Raw genomic sequence first — 16,182 nt, 5'->3', positions numbered from 1 at the left:
GTTTCTGGTCGATCACTGAGAGTTGCCAAACTAAAGACACCCAAGTCGCACGTGATAATTCCGATGGCGAAGATTGTCTGCTACAGTGCTACTGGTAGAGACCGAGTGGGAGAGGATACTGGAAGCGAGGAGACCACCAAAGGCACCTGCAAACGGGCCCATGGCGATGTAGATGGAGGTCGGAAAGCAAGCTAGCTTCAACGGTACCAGCACAAGAGGTAGTGGGTGCTACCAAGAGACATACCGGCTTCGAAGATACCTAGAGGACCGGCGGATGAGGGACATCCCAAACATGACGTGGACGACACAAACCTGACTTCTATTATTGACGACAGCAGTCCCAATGGAGGAAACCCCGAATAGAAACGTCGCGGTCGGAATGAACCAGCCAGGCCCAATCTTCTTACATAGAATGTTGAAAGGGATCTCCGAAACGATGTATGATAATGTAGATGGCTGGTAGCATAGCGTTGTAGTCGTAGCCGTTGAGGCTGAGGTCGAGGTCAGCAAGTCGATTATCACCTGCACTCGTCCACGCCAGGCACGAGATACAGTGCGTACTTGCCAATATTCGCCAGGTCAATGAAACAAAGCTAGTAGAGTAGCGTCACAGTAGGCATGATCATCGATCTTGAAACTAATTCTAGCTTCGGCCTTTGCGTCAAAAGTTGCAAGGGGATTACCATGCCTCGTGGAGTGAAGCGTTTCAGTAACGGAATTACCAGGTGCAAACCACAAGAGAAATCATACCTATCGGATCCTATGTTCCCCCGTTTAGCAACATCCTTGAGCTCCTGATGATCAAACGAACCCTTACCATTGCCAGAACCATCGGAGGGTTTGACTGGCGCTTTCTCGTCTAGAACTGGTGATTACAACATTCGTGGACGGGGAGACGACGAGGGATAGTAGAATAGTAGGCTAGCACAAGTCAAGTTCAAGAGGTGGAATAGTTGAATGAACCAAGGGGATAACGGGGTGCGGGTGCCAAGCAATTTTCCGCGTCCAAAGGTTTGCGTGGGTATATAGCATCAAATTAGAGACTTTCGTTTCCTACCGTGAGTATTAAATCCAATTTCCCAGTCCACAGTATGAAAACATCAGTAGTAGGCAGACCAGCGGCACCACCTTAATCGCACGAGAGTGAAAATAATGTTCGAGTTCGTTGAGTCGGTACCAAGTACATACCTGCTACAACAATTTTGGTTGATACGCACCCGAGACCGCCCGCCGCTTTTCCTCTCGCAATGAAGTTTCCCGTTTGATATAATTTTTTTGCTCTTGCAGATCCTGGAAATAGTTGTTAATCCGCGCCCCATTGGCTAGGTATCTCTCCACGGCTATAACTTCTGCCCAATTTATAGTCAATAAATTGCCCTGTATTTGGATAACACCTTTGAATTTCTGACTTGATGGATCCGTTTCCCAATCAAAGTTACGCTTCTTTCCTCGAAATTGACCCGAATCTTGAGGAATCTGACTGGTTAATTAGCGTCAACAATAGTAAGCTCTGAAATGAAGAAAAAGAATGAAACCTAAACCACGGCAGGCCAGCCCAACTGTGAAGAAGACGTTGAAATGGAAGTCGTTGAGAGGGACGTGATGTCACAAGAAAGCACAACCTTCACTTCGGCACCGGATCCGGAAGCGCGTGAGGCATCCCTTGACTCGCGCTTGAGCGCTTGAGTCTCTCGTCCCCATCCATCACGGTAGAGGCTACCATTTCATCCCCTAGAAAAACGATAGATAGATAGATAAATAGATTACACGGCCTGGTCCCTGAATTCGGGGCGTGGCTTTGGGATATTAAGCCCGAGCTCAACAAGCTCTCAATTCACCACAATGCACCCTTTATCTCTCTTTCAATCCTCTTCAATTGTCTATGCTTGAGCACTAATTCACCACTTCCTCAAGCTTTATTTTCTATGTGTCAGGAATTATTTCTGCACCTCAGTTCTATCGTGTCTTCCCCAATTTGAACCCCCTCTGTCTCGGTCCATAAACAGAATTAGGCGGGAGATACTTGGGGGATGGGATGAGGTGTGTTGTAAACTATTACGACCCGATTTGGACTCTGATTTTGGATGGGGAAGGATCGGACGTGAGTGAAGATGATTTAGGCTCGCTGACATCGCTGGCCCGTTGAATTGGAACCTGATTGGAACGCATGGCCCGTATACACAAGCTTCAGAATCACACTCGAACGCTATGTAACTCACCATATTTGACTTCGTAATGGAACGGGGCAGCGGGCTGGCTATCGCTATGCCAGAGGCAAAGTGCAAGATAATGATAGATCTACGCTATGGACAGCCGAGAACACTATCAACCAAGGTCAGGTGACTACTTGAGGGCGGGCCTAAGGCCATATCCCCCTACTACAGTGACCATTTCTCTTTCTCCATTTTCTAGGCTGCTCGAGCAGATAAGGCCGGCGTATTCTCACAACAATCTTCAATCCAGTGATTTCAGGGGTGTGAAAAACTTCGTTGGACACAATATATCAGTCGTCAGTAAAGATAATTGATGTGTCCCTTGACCAAAATTACCTTTGAATGAACATGAGACGAGGACCATTTGAGAACCATCCAATTGCCTTTCTTCGAGGGATCTTCAGCTGCATCATTCGATTGTTTATGGGCCTGGCATCAGGGTAACTTTGACTGTTCATCACGGCCGTAGTAAACACGAAGTAACCACGAAAGTCGAAGGACCCTTTGTGTGGGAACCTATCCGTCATGTTGATATCTTATCTTTGATAGATTGAAAGGTTCTCCACTTGATGGGTGGGATGATCGACACTTTTGTTTCAAGCTAGGGTGATTTTCAATCCTCCGAGTCAAGTTTAGGGTTAAGCATGAGGAGTATAAGAGGCTACAGAGAAGAATCATCCCCACACTTGGACAGGATGTCATCTCCCGAAGAGCTTGAACTCGAACAGCTAGTCGCGCCCTTTTTGACGGTGCGCGCTGTGCTAATTCTACCCATCAGCACGCTCTCGGTTCGTTTGCCTTCACGTTCAGGATAACTACCAAAATATTAACTACTTAGCTTCCAATTCTGGTATAGGCCATGTACCTGACGTACGGTGAGTCTTTCATCGACCTAATAACTCCAGCTCTAATTGAACACCGATACTGCAGGAATATACATCCTTATCTTTGCTGTATCCGTCCGCGTCCTCCTCCGCCCCGATAGGCCCACGACCGTATCAAACCTCTATCTCCCGTGTACGATATTCTCATTCACAATGGCTACAATCTACGTCGCGTCCTTCACCGCCAAAGACGTGCACCAAGCGATCCTCGTTTTCAACGCGGCCAAGACGAAGGATTATTTAAGGTTGGTCGAGCTGCTCAGATATGATTTCGAGAGTGCCATGGAGTTGTGAGTATAACTTGACTGTACAGTCGTTGTCCCTGATCCTGGTCCTTCACAGTGGCTTGTTGGCTCTGACAGCTTCACTGATGAAGTGAGTACTGGTGGACGAATCGTGAAGGTTGAATCCCTGACACATGGTCACAATAGCATCGCTGCTGATTGTATGCTCGTACGTGGTTTTCTCACAATGACCGAGCGCATGTACAATCTCACGTAAGACAACAAATCATAGATCCATCGCTGCTACGCATGTTGGGGATTCAGACGAAGGATCCTCATTCCGCTGATGCTGATCGCAGTCGCCCTCAACAGTGAGTATTCATTCAATGACTATTGATTAACCTCAACTTGAGCTTATTGCCGCAAAAGTTCTCGATTTGATCGCCAACTTCGACACTTCTACCCCAGAACATTCACATTTCTTCTTGAAATTCACCACAACCGGCAACGCCAACGGGATAGCGATCGCGGTCTTCAGCATGCTCTTGACACTCCTTACAGGTACTTTCAGTCTTAGATGTATTTGACTGAACATCCAACTAACCCCCCAAAAACATCATCACTAGCCGGACGAATCTGGTGGACCACCCGAACAGATCTCAAGGGCGCTCAGAACTGAGAGATGTTCGGCTTCTTCACGGCTGCAATGTACGCCCCTCGAGTTCCACCAGCTTGAAATTTAACGTTAACATTCTTTCAAGTATCGAATCTGGGGCGTTGTTTTCAATCACAAAACTAACCGCCATGATCCTCAATCTTGCCTACGATCCCAACACACAAGGTATCCTTCCGATGGATGTCGCAACTCTCGCAGTTCTGTTCTCGGTGAGTCGGCTCTGCTAGTTTTGCATCGGTAGAATCATTGATCATTTTGCTGCCAACAGGGCCTCGCTCCAACCTTGATTATCGTCAGGGTGGCATACCGGAAGAAATCAGACACTCACAATGAACAGAACGAGAATGTCACTAGGTCGATGGCGTTTGCCGACCGACCAGTTGGTCAAAGCACATACCATTCACCCTCTGTTGATCTCCGATTCAGATTGGGAGAACACGAGAAAAATAATCCAAGTGGAGACGACTCGGAGCCAGCCTCGGGCTCGAACGAAAAGATCGTCTAGCCCATTTGAAGTGCACCACGAAATTGGGACCAAAATGTCCATGGACTGATCAATACCGTCAGCCATCGTTAGTGCCTCTCAAATTGACGTTACCTGGTATAGACCTGAAATTCAAGTTCAAATCTAATTTGGCCTTTCATTCTGAGAGTGCATGGTCAGTTTGACAGAACTGAACAGAGGAGTCCAGTGTGTTGATGTCAGACCAGCCATCGCCAGATGGGCTGAGATGATGAGATGTCGTATTATCATCAGATACCCGCCGGCTGCCAGTCTGGGTTAGCTTGGACTACTTGTTTTGGAAATTAATATAATATTTGATATAATCATTGCAGTTCTCGCTCGTGTCTGATTCCAATAAAAGATTTATTATATTATTATATTACATTAAGAGCAGTACAAATATATACACATAAGGAATAATGAACAATCGAGAAATATGATCAGAGCCGGCATGCAACTATAGTTGTCACTACTACAGCTGAGATCTTCGCCCTACAGTAAGTGTCAGTCTGTCAGTCAGTCAGTTAAGAAAAAAGAGTTAAGTCCTACTAACATAAGAGAAAGAGCGGTGTGGCAGGATGCGTGCGGCGGGCATATTTATACGTTGCGCCTTCTTTGGTCATATTTGTTGGCATAACACACTTCTGTGGAGAGGACCCATGTGGGATCCAGAAATACCCACTCCGTCTGTGGGGCATTGGTGGAGCAAAATCAATGGGGAACTCGGGGGCGCACATTGGGCGCACATGTAGTTACCCTGCGCAGGACAGAACCCTGAACACGCCGAAAAAAAATTTACGGTAATTATTTCAAGCCTTATTTTTTAGCGTAACAAATTAAATGTGCATTTCTTTTTTTTTTCGGTTATGTTGCTAACATAGATAAGTACTAATCTGACTATCTCAAAAAATTTGGACAGTGTACGGACCAAATGTGGTCTGACCATGACAAATAGCCAAAAGTCTGAATTAAGGTGACTCCATAACGGTATCCTGACCCTATCCAGCCATAATCTGGGCTGATGTTGACCATACACCGTCAGACATCATCAGACTGGGACTTGAATTTCAGACACTCATCAGAAACTGATTGCATCTTGCCCATCTATGCACAGGCTGTTGATAAGTGCCCACTCAAACTCAGGTTGGGATTCAATGATAAATACATGGTTGTGTACTGATTATGTCTCCCAGACTAATGTTACTTTGTCATCTATATCAGGAGTCGAACAGAATCACCCTGGTTTCGTGGTGCTGAATGAAACCTGAAAGATGCAATACGGTTGAAAATGAAAAAGTTGACCAATATCAAACCAATATGTAAAGCCTTCCATCTTGAATGTAACAATCCCACCTATGTTCTCATGAATTTCATGGCCAGCGAGATCTTCAAGCCTGTCGCTCGTTTGTTCTCATATTGAATGTGGGATTAACAGCCGACGTCATGCTGGCAAAATGCCAACAATATTAGTCACCATGCCGGTACTCAGGTCCTTCCAAAAGCCGTGCGGAGTTCCAGATCCCTACTGCCTCCGGTCTCCCCGCCGCGGCCGGCAGTTTACCACTTGTGAGATACCCTTGACTGGCCTCCAGGTCCATCCACTGTGGAATTGCCTCAAGCCCTAGATGAGTCAGATTAGAGAAAGCCATTCTAAATACTCACCTTCCGCCGAGCCTAAACTCATCGAAATTCAAGCTTCAATAATTCAACCACATCCCCCAGTAAATCTGGCGGTCGCTCCTTCATCCAGTTGTCCAGTTTGCCAATCCATTTTGCCATCGCCAACAAGAAACCTTTGGAACCTAGGACCTCCCAACAAATTGTGTTTGGTGTTCGTATTGAAAGCGATTAGGTACGATATACTCGATGAGGGCTCGCGCAAGGGCCGATTTCGGAGGATATAATGATGTATGCCGGCTGCAGGTGCCATCCTCAAGGCCCAAGCAGCAAGAACTCCTTGTAGGTGAATAAGATAGGCTCCATGCTTCTGCTCAGAAGAGGGAGAAGGAATGCAGAGGCAGGGTGAAGGATAAGGATATCTGGAATAATTGTTGCTCTATCTCAGTTTTATATGAGTAGCTTTAACTCAGCGTAGTGGTTTGCCGGAGGCTGGGCCGAGCACACTTTTTTTGGGGGCCGTGTGAAGGGCAAGGAGGGCAACTGAAAAGTGGGGTGACGCCAAACCTGAGCCAAAGCTGGGCCTGAAAGCCGACAGATCTAGATGGCAGCTGTGATGCCCAGTGCTAAAGGAGAACGAGGTACTTGTAGGGGAAGGAGGGTGGGACGAGGAAAAAAAGGCTGGCGAACGCAGTGGAGTGAGCGTGTGATGGCGGTCAAAGATCGCTTTCTCACAGTCGCTATCTTATCCCACTGATCATGATAAGATCCTCGTGCCGAATCAGCCCTTATCTCGGAGTTTTAAGTTTAATTTTTTCGTTCACAGCACTGACTTCACGAAGGATTAAATACCAAACAGTGTATGATTGCTTTGTATTTACAATGAAGGCACGAGCTACGGTTCTTGGATACACTAAGATACATTACTTGCTGTCATCTAATTTACAGGCCCAAGCTTCGACAAGACAACAAACAACGATCAAATCCTAAAAATGCATGCTAACAAAACAGACATAACAGAGTAACCACGGTCCAGATTGCGAGAACAAAGAAGATGCTATGACTACTACTACTTACTACGTAACTACTAAATAAAACACTGTGAGAGATATCATGGAAGCCCTAGGTATCTGTAACTAGTGCTACTACTCTAATACTACCTAAAAACGGGATGGATGTGATACAGTTGTACGTCGTTGATTGAATATATGTTCATGTGTGAAAGAACGATAACCGTTGGGAAAAGCAGAAACAGAAATGGAATGAAAGTATGCTTGTTGAATGGTACTGTCATGAGCATAAAATAAAATAACATGTATGTACCGGTCGAGCTAGATAGCTTAAACGGCTAGTCAGAAAAAGAAGTCACCTAATAGAAGGAACAAGATTTCCACTCACCATTGAGCCCATCTAGTGTCACCGCCTCGCAACCCGCTTCCTCTCACGCCCATCCTCCTCAACATCCATCGCCTCAGATGGAAACCCTAGATTGACATTCTGATTCTGAACATAGGATCCACCACCACCACCCCTCGAACTTCTTGTCCTCCGTCTAGTCATGACCGCACCCGGCGTCGCGATAGGCGAAGGCGCTGATGAGCCACTACTGCTAACCGAAGACGGCGAATCGAGCATCATCATGACAGCATGTCTACGTTTCGTGCCTGCTGTGACATCGGAAAGAGGCGCAATGGACATTGTCATCGGTGGCGAATTCATGGTTTCTAACGTGAAAGGTTGTGGTTGTTGCTGTTGTTGCGGCGGCGGCGATAAGTGATCCGACGCAGCAGTCGAAATTTGCGTATCTCCCTTGGCACTGCGAGACTTTGAGGTACGCTGAGCTTGCTTCGACGTCGCAGGTGGTGGAGGTGACGGAGACGACCCCACCTGCGAGGCGTTGTTGTTGTTTCCACGCTGTCGTGGTACGGTAACATTCGCTGCCTGAAAAAAAAAGTCAGTTGATGGCTGGGATGTTCGTTTCCGATCCAACATACCTGTTCCCTGGTCTTACTAGGCTTCGTAACCTTCGTGTCAGCCTGCTTGGCCACTGCTGTTGTCGTCGACGCCGACGTCGTGCCAGCCGATCGACCACGTTCCCTATCCTTCTCCTTCTCTTCCTCCTCCTCCTCCTCTTCTTCTCTTGACTTGATAGCCTCCATCCTAGCTTCTATCCAATCCATAACCTTCCCAATCGTCATTCCATCCGATTCATGCGCTGCCGACCCGGTCGGACCAGAGGAGTCGCCGCCAACAGATACACCTTGCTGTATCATCATAAGCAGATCATTGCATGCGGCGGCGTATCCTCCATTGTAAGCTCGCTTTGATGCGTCTCTTGATGAGCGGTAAAGAGTCGTGATGCTCAATGCAGCAGCTAAAGCAGTCGGTGGAGCATGAGCGACGACTGTCGAAACAGAAAAAAAGAAGTAAAGAGAGCAATAGGAAACTTACCTTTGAAATTGTTGACGAGCTCTGTCTCCGCATTCTGGTATGGTGTAGGTAGAGACGTGGCGAGAGTATTAAGATTGAGGGATTCCATGAACATGGATGTCGACGAACAAGGAATTAAATTATTTTCCTGGCCGCGGATACAATGGACTCGGTTCCCACGTGCCACCGACCTTAAACTTCCTTTTATGGATATCTCTTGTCATCCATCGATAGTGACGCTGCCCGTGCTGCCCGTGTACTCATGCTCAGTCAGTCAGTAATGAGTACTATGAAGCTTTGGAGCTTGTGAGTATGGTCATCCCACGTTGGTGTATTATTGTGGCAAACAGAGTATACAAATCGAGTTTTTTTACTTACTGATGGTTTAGATAATGTAATGTGATCTACAAGTACGAGTTTTGGATGCACGAGGGGAGAAAAATAAAAAAAGAGAAACAGGAAACAATTGATATGATTGTAGGATAGGGGGAGCCGTTTCCAAATGCGAGTCCGTATGTTGATAGAGAGGAAAAAAGATTGACGAAAAGGAAAGGAAAAATAGTGATGCGAAGGTCTAAAGCGAAGTAGGCTCTAGAACGTCAGGCTTGAACCTCAACCTTGCAATTAAAACCGTCTGCCACTCCCCACCAGCATTGGACACTTTACTGTTATTTACCGGCGTCGTCGATACCGGTTCATCATACGTTGGTCCCAGTTCTGGTCGTACAGCAGTATCCGTCGTAAACGATCCCCAAGGTTGTTTTGATCGTGTAGATGCGTAGACATTGAAATGTACCTTAAAAAGTCATCATTGTCAGAGGACAATCGAACCATGAGTCTTAAAGGAAGGGCTGACCTGTCCGTCAGGATGACTATGACTCACAAAGAGTCCATGTTCAGGTGCATCCAACGTTCCGATGACTGAGGGGAGAAAAACGAAGCGCATGTGAGTCAACAATCAGGAACATCCAAGAGGAAAATGAAGCCCACCAAAGTACAAATCCTCCTTCTGTATATGATGTTTCGAACCATAAACATCCAAAATCGCATCGACATTCGCCTTGAACCACTTCTTGGGCGAATCCAGACTCTCGACATATCGGTAAATAGTCGACTCGGTACAAAGATACGCCGCCTTATGTCCTACTCGAAGTGGATACGAATATCGTCGGACGAGGCCTTGCCTGTCAAATGAGTCGAATACGTCAGTCATTACCCAAAAAATAGCTCGGGGAGAAAGGGAACATACGGAAGAAGCCCGTTCCTAAACGTCAAAAAGCCAGCAAGAGCATCCAACCCTCGCTGAGCGGCATTCCTCTTATCCTGACGCTGAAGACCCGTCGTGACTTTTCCATACCCATAAACCGATGGTATCCCCTTGGCTTGAACATCCTTCGATTTTTCAGTATTGAAAGCATTGAACAGAGTCACGAATTTGCCCTGGGGCTTTTGAAGATATCCAACAGCTCCAATCGCAACAGGATTTGGAGACCAAAGTGGGAGAGTGACTAATCAAAAATCAATTCTTCGTAAGAACGGGGTAAGAATCAAACGGCTCACGAGAAGGATGGAAGTCATGAACCAACAACATCCGATACCTCCTCTCATCCCTGGCCTCCGCAAGCCGCGAATCCAATGGCGGTGGCGAGTCATACCCATCATATTCCGGTGGGTGTCCAAGCGCAAAGATAGAATCCGTCTCAGAACGAGTACTAGGATCCGACGTAAAGATCGAAGAAGTCGCTGAGCTCGGTGCGGATGGCGTATAGATCACCGGTTCCGGCATCTGAACTCTAGATGTACAGCTCGCACTGTCTTCGCGGTGGTACGCGGAGGTAGTGATAGGCGGTGAATAGGACAGATCGCGTTCGCGCGCGGTGCGGAATGATGCGTCTGAGGTTGACCCAGGTGAATTTCCTAGAACTGGAAGAGACGAGTCTCGAGCTAACCATGGAGAAGAACATAATAAGTTACCCATGTAATTTGGGAAGAAGAAGGCACGTACGAGGGGTAACCGAAGGTAGAGGAATAGGCCGCATATCGGGACTGGGCCTGGAATGTCCATAGTCCATAGACTCGGGCATCCTTGGTGACATAACATCTTCTGGTGCAGACGAATCACCGTTCTTCCTCAACTTTTTGAGATCGCGAGCAACTTGAGAGAATGCCGGTCGAAGGAAAGGATCCTTTTCCCAGCAGGCTTGAATGATGCCTTGAAGAGCCGCAGTACTAAAGCGCGTTTGCGGGATAGTCGGTCGACTGTTGTCTTCTACACGAGTATCGTTAGTTTCTTGAAGAGAACAAAGAGAAAACGCAGCAACAACGTACTGAGAACAAAATGCCTGACCGCATCATCGTCCATCAAAGGCCAAGGCATCCTTCCCATCGACAAGATTTCAATAGCGGTAATACCAAACGCATAAACGTCCATTTCTACCGTCAGTTGACAGACACCGGACATGAGTTCTGGCGCCTGCCATCTGAGAGTACCATCTACCAGAGGATGTTCAACGAAGGGTATAGCCCTGACGAGTTCTGAACACTTACGAGGAGGAGGAGTACCACTTATCCTATAAGCCTCAGACTTCATCTCGCTCTGACCAAAGTCAGATATGACGCAGTGGATCTTGTCGTCGACGAGCACATTGGCAGCCTAAGGAACGTCCACATATAAGCCTCGATGACAAAAGACAGGCAAAAGAGTACGAACCTTCAAATCTCCATGCAACACCCCATTACTATGCAGATACTCCATCCCTTTCGCAATCTCATGCATAAACTTCAACAAATCCCACTCCTTCTCCACCTCTCCAAGTAACACCGCAGACGCATTCATAGCCATCCCAGGTGCACTCCCGCTCCCACTCCCGCTCCTCCCCCGTCGGTGACCAATTTGAGACGACGAAGTCGACATCAGATTAGAAACAGCAGGAACACCCTGTAACCCAAGTCCTACAACACCACCACCTGACCCTGACCCAGAAAAACTCCCCGCTCTCGATCGTGACGTTCCATCCCCACCAGCAACCACCGACCACCCAGGATAACTCGCCGTCCTCACTCGACTACCACCACCACCACCACCACCATTCTCAGTAATAGTCGCTGCCGAAGGTGACACCGCCAACCTCCCAATCGAACCACTCGAAGGATACAGATACCCCGGTAACCCCAAACCAACAGGTGGTCCTCCTTCCCGATTCACAATCCTCCTCAGAAAGTCAGAAAGCGATCCATTCTTGAGGTACGGACTGACAAAAAACCATGGTGGATCCCCACTCGCGCTGGATGCACCACAGAGTTGGAGGACATTAGGATGGAAAAGTTGTTTCCATATCCCAATCTCGCGTCTGAACAGATTGCGAGGAGTGGTTTCGGCAAGAACTTTGATAGCCACGGTACGGTTCCGCCAGGTGCCACGGTAGACATCAGAGAAGAATCCGATGCCGATCTTCTTTTCACGGTCGACTTCGTATCTGATATAACAAAGGCCGTCAGCCAAGGGTAAAGACTTAAAGAGGAAGCATCGACGAACCTCGTAATAGTCCAGCTAGGCAAACTGAGCTCCTTCTCAGCACCTCTACTCATCCTCCGCAAGGCATCAATCCCACTCTCCATAAACTCTCGATCCAACGTATCCTTTGGTTTACTCCCACTACTTCCACCACTCCCACCAGCACTCACCCCACTCACCCCACTGTCACCACTCGTACTGGTCCCAGTCATCTGAGTAGAAACAGTCTTACTCCTCCTCACCCCATTCCTCCCTTTCAACCACCCGCCCTTCCCTTCCGATCCAGACGACGACGACGAATCTCCCTCTTCACGTACAGTCGGTACACCACCTTGCACAGATATCCGTCGAGCCATCTTGGCAAGCCCAACACTAACCCTACTCGTCGCACTCGAACTCCTCGTAACACCCGGCCTCCCACCTTTCCAAACCACATCATCCGGATTCGGATTCGGATTCGGATTCTGAGCATGGAACCCACCCACCATCTCATTCTGAAACTCTTTCAGCCTCAAAACACTCTCATCCTCCTCTTGTCTCTCCTTCTCAACAAACGTTTCAAGCGCCCTTTGCATAGTTTTGATAGCTTCAGGCATCTCTTCCCTCCCTACACCAAGCACTTGTAACATCTCCATGTCGTTTCCCGTGGCTAACGCTTCCCTCATGAGGTTGCGAAGATCTTGTGCATCAAGGGCAGCGTCAGAGAGGTTTTGGCGTATTCGAACGGCCTCTAGAGCTTTGGAAAGTGAAGTAGGTGAACTAGGAGGTGGTGAAAGAACGGATGGATGCTGTTGTTGGTCTGGAATAGTAATAGTCGGTAGTTTCGACAAAGACGGCGGAGATGAGTTAACAGTGGGCGTGGCAGAAGTAGACTGGCCCGAAATCGTAGGCGAGAGTGGATAGGTGGCATATAACGGACCTGCGGGGTACGTTGATGGCCCTGCAGGTGGTTCCCCGGGAGCGGTTATAGCCTGGCTATCCGTGACAGGTGTAACGGTCTCGGTGCTGGTAAGGGTAGTTGTGGATGAAGTGCTTGGGTATGGTGGGGGAAGCGTTGAGGGGTTGAGACCACTTCGTCTCTCCCTATCAGCCTCTCTCTCCTTCTTATCCGCTTCTCGCATGACCCGCTCTTCCTCTCTCTCCTTACGGTCTCGTACGACCTCGTCAAGAAGTATCTTGTTCTCTGCTTGTCTGTGAGCTTCCGATGCCTGAACTTGCTTGAGGATCCGAATTTGGATGGAAAGCTAGTATATGCTACGTCAGCGCTAGTTCCGCCCAACAAAAATCGATTCAGATACTCACACTGAACATGCCCAATGCCTCCTGCAGTTCTACATCACAGCCTTGGATCTGCCTGAGGATTTCATCTCGCTTGAGGTACCGCTTGAGAAAAGGACGATGGGCTTGCTTTTGAAGGAAAACGTAGACCGAATTGAAAGCCCTGAGACCATGTCAGCCGTAAAGTCGAACTGCAAGCGAAACAGAGCACATACTCGGTCAACTTGGTGATAGGAACTGCCAACTCTTCCGTGACCTGGTCACCCGCTTCTCTTACTTCTTGCCTAACTGATAGCAAGATATCCGCGCATCGCTCAGTCAAACGAAGACACTGTAGTCGGTTAAGCTGAAAGGAGAATATATAAGCAATATGTATGCCCATTCCAACATGGAGGTACTTACATCCACCAACTGCAACGAATCCCAAATCAACAACAAGGTCCTAGCCGCTGGCGAGAGACCTGGAACGGGCGCCAGCTCAAGAACATCAGCGCTCAGAACCAGTGCTTCGTGTGCAACGTCGACTGCAGTACCCAGCACCGCGCGAACAGCTTGAGCGACCCGCTGTTAAATTCAAAAGAAGTCAATCAAAGCGTTTCAAATAAAGATAACACGAATAATCGCGTCGCCCAGCGCAACCGGTACACACCTGCCTGGTAACGAGCCATCCTTCAGTCTGCTGCTGAGGAATAGTACCCTTCCTCTTAGGCGGCCCAGAACTAGCCTCTCGCCATGGTCTCAACGTGCTGATCATCGCATCTCTCGCCTTGTCATCCTTCTCAGCGATTTTCTCCTTCTCATCGCTATTCCCCCACCAGGTGAATGAAGCACTGAGAGCCTTTTCTAGCTTCAGTGGATCTTCCGCCCTTCCTGGACTTCTAGATCGGATACGGAAGGATGAAGAAGATGCATACGATTCCAGTTGCGCAGTAGAATCACCCTCTGCAGAGAGAAGTAAGGAAGAAAAAGAATGTGCGGGAGGCGTTGCTGAAGAAACAGAGGGTTGAAGGGAAGTTGAAGGGACGATTGTTGCTGCAGAGTCGGAACCCGAAGTTGCAACTCTACTCAACGGCGAGCTTGATAAAGGCGTGTTGGTGAATGAAGGCGGGCGTGAGCGCGAACTGGATGACGACGAGCTCGAAGGCAACGGCGGCGACGGAGACAATGAGGGGGACGCTGAAGGGGATGGAGATGGAGACGTTGATTTCGTCGCCGGCATCGTCATCAACGTCGTGGAAAGAAAGGAAGCAGGGGGAAAAATTGAATCTGTCGTCTGAGTGACTTCGGAGAAGATGGTCAGCACTGCCGGGTAGAATTCCCAATTTGGTAATGTCAACTTACCGTCGGTGATTTCGGAGTTTGCGGGATCTAAAATTCCCACAATATTTACGTTTGCCTTGACAAGTGAAATTGAGGGGGAGTTGTATTAGCGACTACGGTGGGCGTTTTATAGGCCTTCAAACTAGAATAAGTTAAGTTAATTACGTCTTTTTACAGCTTCCATTACTGCTCCACCCACTTCAACCCCCTCGGTCGGACCCGTCGTTTCCTGTTTCACCGGTCAACAGTCTTCCATGCTACGATGAACATTCAGGGTTTCCGAAAAAATGAAGGGTACTCCAGGACAACTCCGAACCCAAACTGACCTTATTAGCTCGACCGGGTCTCACCAAATCGATATATGCTGCTGCTACTGAGGCAGCAGCGGCGGCACTGAACTGACTGTATATGACCGCTCTCGAGCTGCGCGTGCAGCGGCTGTAGCGGCCTTTATCTTTATCTTATCTTATTCTTCATTCTTCGGCGGGAAGCGACGACTGTGCTCGAATAAGTAAGTACAGTAAAGCTGTGGCAAGTCCGGTAACCTGCGCAGTGATTTCAGGTGATTTCGGTGCGGGTTTCGTGGGAATTCGAGAATATGTTCAGAGGCCGGAATCCGAGGGCTTCCAGTCATCCAGTCTAACTAGGTGAGACCATAACGCTTCTCATCTGTGTAGTCCTCCTACAGCGTCTTACATCTCTGACGCTAGTGACTCAACAAGGGACCTTCCTGACTCAATCGCTCGCCCATTACGATCACAGAATCACAGCTACGTTCTAATCATACTACACGAGACAAAAACTTACAGAAACGCGGGAGCTGCGGCCAATACACGTAGCACCACACCTTTGACAGTAGGACCACGTAAACTGCATAGTAATCCTAAAAATCAAAAGTACCACTGCTGTTTGTATTTTGACCAAATAAAATTCCCTAATCCTTTGGTCATTGACTAGTTACTGGGCGTTGCCCATGCATATTTTTTTCTTGCGTACTCAAGTACTTCTCCTACAGTTGTACACCTCGCCGTTCGGCCGATGACAGTTTTATCGGCTTCCAGCCGAAACCTCGGGTATTGCCGAAGCTGGAACATGGAGAGCTCGCTCAGAAACATGCTCCAATGCCGAATTTATTGCTCTGATCAGAATCGAAGCCCCTCCTTCGCCACTCCCTAAGCTGCTACATTGCAATCACGATCGAAAGATGCATGACGGAGTCAACTCATGTATAAGGGGTTTTCCTTCATGTGCTCAAGGAACGAGTCTCGAGAGATACGATTGTCTTGGATAGAACGTTTGAAGTATTGTAGGTTAGAAATGATGCGAACCATGCGAACCATGTGAACCATGTCAGGAAATACGTCGCTCTTATGTCCGCCGCTAGTCCGAATCTTTAACTCTTATTGCTTTGGCGCCCGCCGGGGAGTACCCCCGTCGAAAACATGTCGAAAAGGCGTAGGGCCCGGAACCGACCTCCTGAAAAACAAACTCTTCCAGACTGTTCACCCACGGAGACCGAAC

At 48.1% G+C, this 16,182-nt stretch overlaps 4 protein-coding genes across 5 annotated transcripts; 2 read left to right on the top strand and 2 right to left on the bottom strand.

Moving 5' to 3' along the window:
* Positions 1-2,908: 2,908 nt before the first annotated feature.
* Positions 2,909-4,000, top strand: E1B28_003616 (uncharacterized protein; the record flags this gene model as incomplete). Its single annotated transcript, XM_043160616.1, has 8 exons — positions 2,909-3,001; positions 3,070-3,088; positions 3,144-3,387; positions 3,440-3,472; positions 3,529-3,550; positions 3,614-3,692; positions 3,751-3,882; positions 3,948-4,000. 8 exons carry the CDS (start codon positions 2,909-2,911, stop codon positions 3,998-4,000), a joined length of 675 nt encoding a protein of 224 aa, XP_043002573.1.
* Positions 4,001-4,125: 125 nt separating this feature from the next.
* Positions 4,126-4,502, top strand: E1B28_003615 (uncharacterized protein; the record flags this gene model as incomplete). Its single annotated transcript, XM_043160615.1, has 2 exons — positions 4,126-4,206; positions 4,266-4,502. 2 exons carry the CDS (start codon positions 4,126-4,128, stop codon positions 4,500-4,502), a joined length of 318 nt encoding a protein of 105 aa, XP_043002572.1.
* Positions 4,503-7,022: 2,520 nt separating this feature from the next.
* E1B28_003614 (uncharacterized protein) lies at positions 7,023-8,675 on the bottom strand. The gene is made up of 4 exons (XM_043160614.1): positions 8,571-8,675; positions 8,114-8,493; positions 7,518-8,060; positions 7,023-7,458 (listed from the first exon to the last, which is right to left on the bottom strand). The coding sequence occupies exons 1-3, from the start codon at positions 8,662-8,664 to the stop codon at positions 7,536-7,538; spliced, it is 999 nt and encodes a 332-aa protein (XP_043002571.1). The 5' UTR covers positions 8,665-8,675; the 3' UTR covers positions 7,023-7,458; positions 7,518-7,535.
* Positions 8,676-8,849: 174 nt separating this feature from the next.
* E1B28_003613 (uncharacterized protein) lies at positions 8,850-14,845 on the bottom strand (the record flags this gene model as incomplete). 2 transcript variants are annotated; one of them, XM_043160613.1, is made up of 16 exons in its annotated part: positions 8,850-9,345; positions 9,406-9,470; positions 9,540-9,733; positions 9,799-10,057; positions 10,110-10,493; positions 10,555-10,818; positions 10,878-11,042; positions 11,097-11,202; positions 11,260-12,025; positions 12,085-13,307; positions 13,366-13,504; positions 13,557-13,687; positions 13,744-13,905; positions 13,991-14,622; positions 14,683-14,737; positions 14,837-14,845. In XM_043160613.1, 16 exons carry the CDS (start codon positions 14,843-14,845, stop codon positions 9,124-9,126), a joined length of 4,776 nt encoding a protein of 1,591 aa, XP_043002570.1. In that variant the 3' UTR covers positions 8,850-9,123. The 2 variants fall into 2 exon arrangements, with proteins under 2 accessions (XP_043002570.1, XP_043002569.1); XM_043160612.1 differs by lacking the exons at positions 14,683-14,737; positions 14,837-14,845 and having other exon boundaries at positions 13,991-14,657.
* Between the last annotated feature and the right edge of the window lie 1,337 nt (positions 14,846-16,182).

The sequence above is a fragment of the Marasmius oreades genome, chromosome 11 (assembly GCF_018924745.1).
Source record: "Marasmius oreades isolate 03SP1 chromosome 11, whole genome shotgun sequence".
Classification (NCBI taxonomy): Eukaryota; Fungi; Basidiomycota; class Agaricomycetes; order Agaricales; family Marasmiaceae; genus Marasmius; species Marasmius oreades.
The sequence above is the reverse complement of the archived record's forward strand: the minus strand, read 5'-3'. Positions and strand labels throughout refer to the sequence as shown.